Source organism: Aegilops tauschii, chromosome 2, assembly GCF_002575655.3.
Source record: "Aegilops tauschii subsp. strangulata cultivar AL8/78 chromosome 2, Aet v6.0, whole genome shotgun sequence".
NCBI lineage: Eukaryota > Viridiplantae > Streptophyta > Magnoliopsida > Poales > Poaceae > Aegilops > Aegilops tauschii.
In genome coordinates, this window is record NC_053036.3 from 554,811,876 (window position 1) to 554,821,049 (window position 9,174).

At 46.4% G+C, this 9,174-nt stretch overlaps 1 protein-coding gene across 1 annotated transcript; it reads right to left on the bottom strand.

The window, feature by feature from the left end:
* Positions 1 to 4,840: 4,840 nt before the first annotated feature.
* Positions 4,841 to 8,266, bottom strand: LOC109782084 (26S proteasome non-ATPase regulatory subunit 13 homolog B). The gene is made up of 6 exons (XM_020340668.4): positions 7,968 to 8,266; positions 6,812 to 7,258; positions 6,650 to 6,730; positions 5,571 to 5,767; positions 5,366 to 5,465; positions 4,841 to 5,255 (listed from the first exon to the last, which is right to left on the bottom strand). Exons 1-6 carry the CDS (start codon positions 8,118 to 8,120, stop codon positions 5,070 to 5,072), a joined length of 1,164 nt encoding a protein of 387 aa, XP_020196257.1. The 5' UTR covers positions 8,121 to 8,266; the 3' UTR covers positions 4,841 to 5,069.
* Positions 8,267 to 9,174: the final 908 nt, after the last annotated feature.

Here is a 9,174-nt window from a genome sequence, read left to right on the forward strand (position 1 = left end):
ACATACCTACGAAAATGATTTTCTTGGATTACCGTGTGGGATGTACATACCTACAGAAATGATTTCTGGGATTCACCGTGTGGGATGTACATACCTACAGAAATGATTGGGTTTCGATGCTTCGCCCGATCGCACACGGCCCCAGCCTGGGTCCCAGGAGGGCCTATCCCCGACGATTTCTGGGTCGTGTGGGAAGGACACCCTATCGCACACACTCACTTGACGACGGTTCCAAATGCCGTCGCGGAAAGGGGTAAAAACCCGTTTGTTTAGGACCGACACGCACCAGTGCTTCTGCTCGTCAGTAAATCCCTCGTTCAATATAGTCAGACGTTCTTGCGAAGCCCTATTGCGATAACGTTTCTTCTTCTGCATAACAGAAAAAGGATCATTTGTTGCCATGTTTCAATGTCATGAAAATTTAGTTTCTAACGGAAGATTGCAAACTCAATGTGACATTAAAACATATGGGGGTGGAAAGTGACCTCTTCACCATCTTTTGTCCGACCAGTTGCGCGATTCTGTTGCGGTAACTCCATGAAGTCATCATCATCATCTTGATGGTCGCCGCGAGCCATTGTGCTAAGGTAAGAACAAAACACACGTTAGGTTGAAATGAAAACACAGCCGGGAGATACAGAAAGAAACGCATAAAGTAAATATTCACTTGATATCTTCGATGAACAAAAAATGAAAACTCTAATGGTTGCCCCAAAGTTTAAGCATCTGAAGAGGGCAGTAATTGCCATGTACTGAACATGCACAAAAAGGTAGAAAAATAAATCAAAGTGGAAAAGCAATTGCAGAAGCATGGCAACTGGACGTGTATGAGCTTCTGAAGGAAGCAGTTGCCAGCTAGCAGAATCTACTTGCCATATTGGCTCAATTGAAAGTGGAAAAATGAGGCAGATCATAGGAACACTCACCCACCCACCCCCCCCCCCCTACAGATCGTAAGGCACTTTAAAAATGTTCACTTTAAAAATGTTCAGGTTGCCATGTTAGCACAAGGCACTCCAAAAAAAGGCAGACATCTTCCACTGCACAAACATATAATGTGGCAACTCACACCCTGGCCTCATATAAAAATGAGTTGCCATGTATTCACAAGCAATGTACTAGGTTCAAGTTGCATGTTAATGCAAGGCACTTCAAAAAAGGGCAGACAACTTCCACTACACAACATGTAATGTGGCAATTCACACCCTGGCCTCATATAAAAAATGAGTTGCCATGTAATACAGTCAACTATAGTACAGTGACTTGCCATTATCCTGCCTATGACATGGCAACAACCATAGTGTGTTCACAAAATTAGTTGCCACATGGAAAGCATAGTTGTGGCAACTGACACGGTTGATCAGGAAATCAGTTGCCATCAGTGAAAAAGTTGTTGAAAATCAGCTGCCATTATCCTACACTTTGAAATGCACCTAACTAGATCTAGGGTTCATTCGCAACTATCATACCCTAAAATTTAACAACAAAAAACTCCCTACACTGATGGCCGTAGCATTTCGAGGCGGCAAACCCGGATGTGGTTGCAGACAGGCCGAGCCACACCGGCATTACTGCCACCGTGGCGGTGACGAAACTGCGCGATGCCACCCTAAAGGGCAAGCACGGGACTCCACCTCCGACGGGGACGCCGGAGCACCGCGAATCCGCCGGAATCTCGAGAAAACTCGAGCGGAAATTGACCACAAGAGGGAGGGGCGGAAATCGCAGGCAGGAATGTGAGCGTGGGGTGGAGCATTACCTTCAATCTGCGGCTCTCCGGTGATGACGTTCTGGTCCGGCGAGCCCCGCCAACGGCCGCGAATGTGGTCGACTCTTCTACCGCCGCCGCTTCTCCTCTCGGTTTCTCCTCAATCGAATGCAACTAGTTTGGATAGTGGGTTTGGGGAGTAATGAATGGGGAGGGGAGTAAATGAACCGCGAGATGGGGGGCGAAGTGGCGAGACGTGGGAGACGGCAACCGCAGTCGGGCGTGGCGTGCGTGCGCGACGGCAGTTCCAGCGCACGCCCCCGACTGGCAACCGTTGACCTCGGAGAGAAAACCGGCATGCGGACGAACTCCCTTACACGCCGCACACACGACTTGTCCTACGTGGCACACAAAATCAGTTTTTTCATGCCAAGATTCGTGCAAAAGGCATTGGACGATGATCGAGACGTGTGGGCGAGTTGGGTAACGCCCACACGTGTAAGCGTCAGTGTTTCCGTAAAAAACATATGCCTAAGCCATCTCCTCCCCGCCTCCATGCCCCGCCCTTGGCCGCTCACCCTCGCCGTCCTCCTTCCGATACTCCTCTGCTCCCAGGCGGCGACGGCGCATCCGCAAGGCACGTCCTGCAGACCCCGAGCCGTCATCGACCTGTGGCCCGACTCATACTGGGCTAGGGCCAACGCGACCTCGACGGTGCGGCGGCGGGCGGCTACACGTACGCCTATGCCATGCTACACCTCGTGCCCCTGTAGGAGCGTCAATGGAAGAAGTACGGTCGTCGGCGCCGCGGCGAGGCGGTGCTACGACCGGGAGCTCGACGTGTTCGAGGAGGAGCTGCAGTTGTGCAAGGTCGACGACGTTGATGTTTCCCGGCTTTTGGTCGTGTTGCGGTGCACCGATGTTGTGTTCTGCGGGTTGGAGTCTCGTTGTTTTTTGCTGCATTCCTCCATGTGTCTGCATGTTCTAGGCAGTGAGCGAACCAACCTATAGTTGGATGGTTAAGAGCATAGTGATATCCTTAACCCACCAGAGCTCAAGTCCCAGACATTGGTGTTTGCATTTTTCCAGATTTATTTCAGGTCTTTCGGTGATGTGCGTTCAGTGAGAGGAGACGTTCCCGTCGACTATGAAGGTGTCTGTGGTGACTTCGTCAATCTTAAGATAATGTGTTGACTCAGTCTCTCGAAGGTGCTCAGGGCTAGGTTATGTGTGCGTCCGTTTATAGGGATAAGTGTATGTGTTTACGTATGAGCGTCTATAATTGTACTATGTTAAAAAAAGGTCCCGACCAGTGCTGCGGTCTTGGTGATTTTTTGTTATGGTACTTGTTTACATGTGTTAGAGCATTTACAACCGGAATTGCCTAATCCAGTCTGCGGACGTGTCTAGACGTTTGCGCGGACAGTGACCGGACACCAAATAATGCATTTTGCAATCATAATCCCTACTTTGAAAGCATCAAATACATTTAAACACATGCACGTTCATTATTTTGGCCAAACATAGTTCAGTGCACATAAATAAAAATTATTCATACTTAAGAATACATAATTCAAACATAGTTTAAACTGGAATATTGTTCCTAGTGCATAATTGATAAGTTAAATGCAAAATTCACTGCCAGCATGGACCCACATATACTCTACAAGATCATTCAGAAGTTGTATATGCACCTGTTGATCTTGTGGGTGTGCATTCATCTCCAGCAAGTTGGCATGCTCTGCCTCTTGTTCCGGGAGACGAACCCGAACATCGGGCTTGTTGAAATCATGTGTGCGGGCTGCCCCTTCACCCTCATCTTGACAATCATGTTGTGCAAGATCACATAATATGTCATGAGTTGTCAAAGTGTCTTTGCTTCCCACGTCATTGCAACTTCATGAACAATACCCTAACGAGCTTGGAGAACTTCAAATGCCCTTTCCACATCCTTTCTAGCTGCCTCTTGACATGTTGCAAAGTGGCTTTGTTTGTTTCCGTGTGGATCGGATATGATCTTGACAAACGCCATCCACTGAGGATAGATAGCATCAGCAAGGCAGTACCCCATGCTGTACTTGTGCCCGTTGAAGGTAGTTGCATGATGGAGCTTCCCCATCACAAAGTCTCTTGAATAAAGGAGATCGTTGGAGCACATTGATGTCAAGAACCTGACGTGCCAAAGAAAGCATGCCAAATCCACAAGTCCTTCGATGGCACTTCTTCAAGTATGATGGTGGCTTTTGACGTGACCTTGGTATTGCCCACGCAAACCTTTTGAGTAGTTCTTCCATTGCCAGTGCATGCAATCAATCGTACCCAACATACCAAGGAATCCTCTTGATGCTTCAATTGCCAACAATTTTTCGGTGTCCTCCATAGCTGGCTCTCTCAGGTACTCTGCTCCAAACACCTTCACCATAATGCATGCAAATTGCACCGTGGTCTCCAGGACCGTGCTCTCTCCCATTTGAATTTCAATATCAGTCGCATCTGCGGCCTTTCCATAAGTATCCTAAGAGAAGTCGTGCATTTATGTGGAGGAAAGAAAGAAAGTTGTCCGCAACAATATGTCCTCAGCTTGAAGTTATCATCATCCCTCTCCATGGCATTCACTACATGCAGGAACAAATTTCTGCTCATTCAGAAGCGACATCGAAAAAAAAAACTTCAAGATATGTTGGGTCCGTCATGAAGTAGTCCGTGTATAGAAACCGTGCACTAGAAAACCTATCATGGGAAATAACTCTCCGCCCCCTCATGGAGCCCTTGAAGTTTAGGACGTGCTCCTCTGCCTTCTCCATCTCCTCTCGGATGCTCATCATCATCATCATCATTTCAGCATCTCTATGGTCCGAATCCGATGAGGCGATGAACTCGTTGAATATGAATTCATCAAGGTCGTTGTTTCCATAGCCATCATTCCGCAACGAATCCATCGGTGACCTACAAGTAAAGACCAAAAGAATAAAAAACCGTCTCGGACATTTCGTCGGACACCTAGAGCGCAAGGTTCAGTGCAGTTTGAGGGCTCAGTGACGGGGCAGGACACCCAGCGTTTGAGGCAAATTTGAGGGCTCCGGTTGTAGATGCTCTTAGACTGCTATATTAGATGATAGGCTATCGAGAGGGTTTGTACGCAAACAAGAACCAGATTTCACTTCATTTGGTGTGTCAGGAAAGAGCCACTGCGCATACAGTGAGTTCCACGTCAAAACAAAACAAGACTGATCATCATGTTTACAAACAAATCTTTCTAGGTTTTGCGAGATTGCAGCCTAAGAATCAATACAAATTTCAAATCCATCTGTTCACTTTGTGTAAGGTCACAGCCATCGTTCGACAGGGGACCAAAAGAACATCACGAAGCTACCAGGTCGGGTGTCTCGGCTTCGACAGATAACAAAGTAGTGTGCACCTTCCCGACCCAGGTATCAAGCCGGTCACGCAGGGATTTCACTTGGTCGATCCCAAGGACCCTCGGTTGCGCCCATGAAACATGGACAGTCCCATCAACCCCATCAATAATGCCTTCGATAAGATGAGCCTACAATTGTAAAGGTAACGGTGTCATCATTCCACTTATAAGCAAATAAGTGTCATTAGAACAAGGGTTGGAACTACTTTACAGCGACGAGAAAGGGGCTTTAGACTTACAGAGAGGCTCTTCATTAGTAGATACTCCACATCTTCAACTGAGAGCCTGGTCTGTTCAGCTATAGTGCTCAACGGGATTGTACGGTCTTGAGATGCTCGACTGCAATGGATAAAAACGGTTAGGGAATAAAGCTTAGCTCTGAATAGTAACAGAGGGGTAACATCGATGAGCATCTTAGCTTGAATTGTACCACACATGAATTACCTGAAAATGATTTCCATCAAGCAAAGGATATTGATCTTTTCAAGAAGTTCCCTCTCCTTCTGTACCAAAGCGGGCTGCGCACTCAAAGCGGCGGCGTGAACTTTGCAGAGTTCCTGGTAGGACGCTAGATTGCCAGAGTTGAACGCTTGCAAGATATGATAAATCCACTCCACCGGTGTTCCCACAAGGCTATGGATCTACATAGTAACCGCAAGAGGAATTAGAGGTGCATGCTGGTCAGCAAAATCATGCAGATTTCGGTAATCCAAAATCACAAAGAAGGCACTACAGCTGAAAAACAGCCTGACACTAATTCAGCCAAATATTTCACAGCTAACACCACCAATTGTAATGTCACCACCAGCTTCAAATTTTCAATGAAGAAATTGAACCACACAAAGTAAATATAATCACGACTTTGTTTCAACACTGAATTCCTGATATTTCAACAGAATGCCCCTTAATTCCCAGCTTTAAAATCAATAGCTCTATTCTAATGGCAAAAATTGCCCTTGTCAAAGGCAAAATATAGCAAAGATAAGAAAATAACCATCAAGAATGACCAGCTCAGTTGAATGTAAGCTCACACAATGACATAAAATAGGAACATGGATAGAAACATGGAACCAACACTCCCTTGAGATAACCAAAAAGGCAAAATAAACATGGTTTCGTTACAATAAACTAAAAATACATACTTCTTTATGACCTGCTAGTCTGATCGGGAGCTAAATGTAACTGTTCATCCTCCTTTTTGTTCAAATATGAATTAAGTATACATGCTTGCAAGCAGAATGGGCAATCTATAATATTTATACAAGAATGTGTCACTCAACAATTCAAGCATCACTAAGCCTACAGTTAGCTCTTTACAGGGGTAGCCATGGGTATCACGTACTCCCTCCATGCCATAATTCTTGTCTTGGTTTTAGTTCAGATTTGAGCTAAAACCACGACAAGATAGTTCAGATTTGAGCTAAAACCACGACAAGAATTATGGAACGGAGGGAGTAAGTAGTAAAGTGTAACCAGACAACAAAGATGAAAGGCACATATAAATTATAAGTATAAGGACATACAATTGGATGGGCAAGCAACTCCCCGAAGTTGTATATGTTGTCACCCAATAAAGCTGCAAGTGAGAGGTCAAATGCCAGGTTCTGCAGGCAATTATTGGAATCAGAAACAGCAACCATCAAATCCAATTTTTCATGCCGAAAGAGCAGGTAAGCAAACAATACCTGTTTGAATGGTTCTGAAAGTGACTCCACTGTTGTGTATGCAAGATAGAGAAGAGCATTTTTATAGAATTCAGAATAGTCTTGACACACTTTATGGTACTGAGAACATAACCAATAATAGGTCGAATGTACTGAAGGATCAACATCGTCCATGCTATCCAAAGTGGTTTTCCCCTCGTCTACCAGTTTCTTACACTCCTTTTGATTCCCTTTCTCAAGAAGAAAACTTGCAATCTGCATCTTCACATACAGAATGGGCTCTTCAACCCGTGATTCCTTGGTATCATGCAGCTTCGAAATTACGCCTTCGAGATAGCTTATACCAGCATCTTTATCTGAATACTGGCGTGAAACTACTACCGCGAAGTGAGCAAATTTAAGAAGATTGATCTTGCTCTCGAAATCAGAGATGAAATGAGTATACAGCTGAATCAGAGCATCACCCGCCTGTACAAAAAGAAAAGACCACACAGTGGTGATAAGCCCCGTGACATGGAAAGCAATATCTCGAGAAAGCAACCAAATGCAATGCAAGTATTTCAGGGTTTCAGGAATCATGATGAAACTTTCAGAACAGAAAATATGGTACATGTACATCTGTGGCATATTGCTATAGTAGACAACAAAAATATTATGATTATACTTCTTCAGATTTTTGCGCTACTGAACTGAACCAAAAACATGCAGGTACTGGGACATCTCTTCAGTATACGGCTCGTGACATTTGTAATACATGAGTAAAACGCTCAATATCTTCACCAGACGATCCGTGAATCACAGGTCACAGAACATGACGAAGTACAGGTGGTGACGTATATAATTAACAAATCAACAGGGTGAATTAAGATGCTGCTCTGAACTGAAGCAAGCCAGGCAGTTTTGCGCAAGACACCCTAAAGGGAGAGTGTTGGCAACTTGGCATCAGCCAGTTTATCAGCTACCTTCGGCCAAAGGGAGCTAGCCCCACTGGTATCAACTTCCAACAACTAGGTACTCCCAATCAGGGCGGCAATATTTCCCCGGGAGATCAGGGGCGCCTCGCCTAACAGGGAGCCTAAAGGGCGTCTCCTTCAACCCTAAAAGCAGATCAAACCGCGCTACATGATAGTAACTACGTGGGGAGGGGATAGGGCGGGGCGGATCGAGTCAACCGGACCTGGACGACGGCGAGGGCGAGGAACTGGTCGAGCTTGAGGGTGAGTTGGTGCCAGAGCTTCCGCTGGTAGAGGTCGGCGAGGGCGGCGTACCACTCCGCCAGCTCCGGCCGGGTCGAGCCCTGCGCCTCCAGGAACTCCAGCGGCGCCGCCATCGCCTGGTCTCCGCCGCTTCCTTTCCCTTCCTTTCTTCCCGGCCAAGAAGACGGAGACGAGGAGCAGCGAGAGCTGGATCTGTTTCGGTCGCGGTGCGGTCGGACTCGCACTCCTCCGCGACGCTCCAGACTAATAGCAACTCTGACCCATCCCTTCTTTCAAAAAAAAATTAATAATAACTCTGACCCATCCCTAAAATTTGACTATAACTCTACTCCAAAACTTGTAGTGGTTGTTTGGATAGCGATGATTAGTCATGAGCTTATAGAAAACAGGTTTTTAGCCGATTTTCTGTAAAATCAGTTTTACTAGTTTGTTTATGACTAATCAGTTTATGAGCAATCACGTTTGGAGTAAGAAAAGTTAACGCTGGCTTCTCTTGTTTCTTGTTTGGATATTTATCTCTCCCGTGAGATGAGGATGGAGCGGGCTGCCAGAAAAGAGTGGGATGGCACGAGTCCGTTGGGATCCAGTATTTACAAAACGCGTTTATAGAAAAACTACTAATTCTCGTTTTTCCACCAGCTTCCTCAAGGACATAGATAAAATCTGTAGAAAGTTCCTCTGGGCGCAAGAAGAAAACCTTACGGGTGGCAAGAGCAAGGTCAGTTGGCGCCAAGTGTGCTCTCCAGTCTGGGCGGCCTTGGGATCCATGATCTTCAGAAGTTCGCCAGAGCGCTTCGTCTACGTTGGCTGTGGTTGTCTTGGGCAGAACCAAACAGGCCTTGGGTTGGCTCGGCCATCCCATGCGATGAGCGGGACCGAGCCCTTTTTGCCGCTGCCACAACTGTCAGGATTGGCGACGGCAAAACTGCTCTTTTCTAGGAATCAATATGGATGGGGCCGCTCCCTTTGCGTGAAATAGCCCCGGCGCTGTACAAGCGATCAAGAGTAAAGAATCGATCTGTCAGGGAGGCGCTGCACGGACACAGATGGATCCAAGACATAAGAAGACCACCATTCACAAATGCTTTCCTAGAGCAATTCCGCTGCCTCTGGAGATTAGTCCGGAATGCAGAGGCAAGCCTCATCACCGGTGGTGTAGATTCGATC

What these genes read in the sequence shown, in the direction of transcription:
- LOC109782084 (XM_020340668.4), bottom strand. Translation starts at nt 8,120, where the DNA reads ATGGCGGCGCCGCTGGAGTTCCTGGAGGCGCAGGGCTCGACCCGGCCG. An exon ending in TTTCAGAACCATTCAAACAG is followed by an intron (nt 6,731 to 6,811) that starts GTATTGTTTGCT and finishes AATTGCCTGCAG; the next exon opens with AACCTGGCATTTGACCTCTC. An exon ending in TACTAATGAAGAGCCTCTCT is followed by an intron (nt 5,256 to 5,365) that starts GTAAGTCTAAAG and finishes TTACAATTGTAG; the next exon opens with GCTCATCTTATCGAAGGCAT.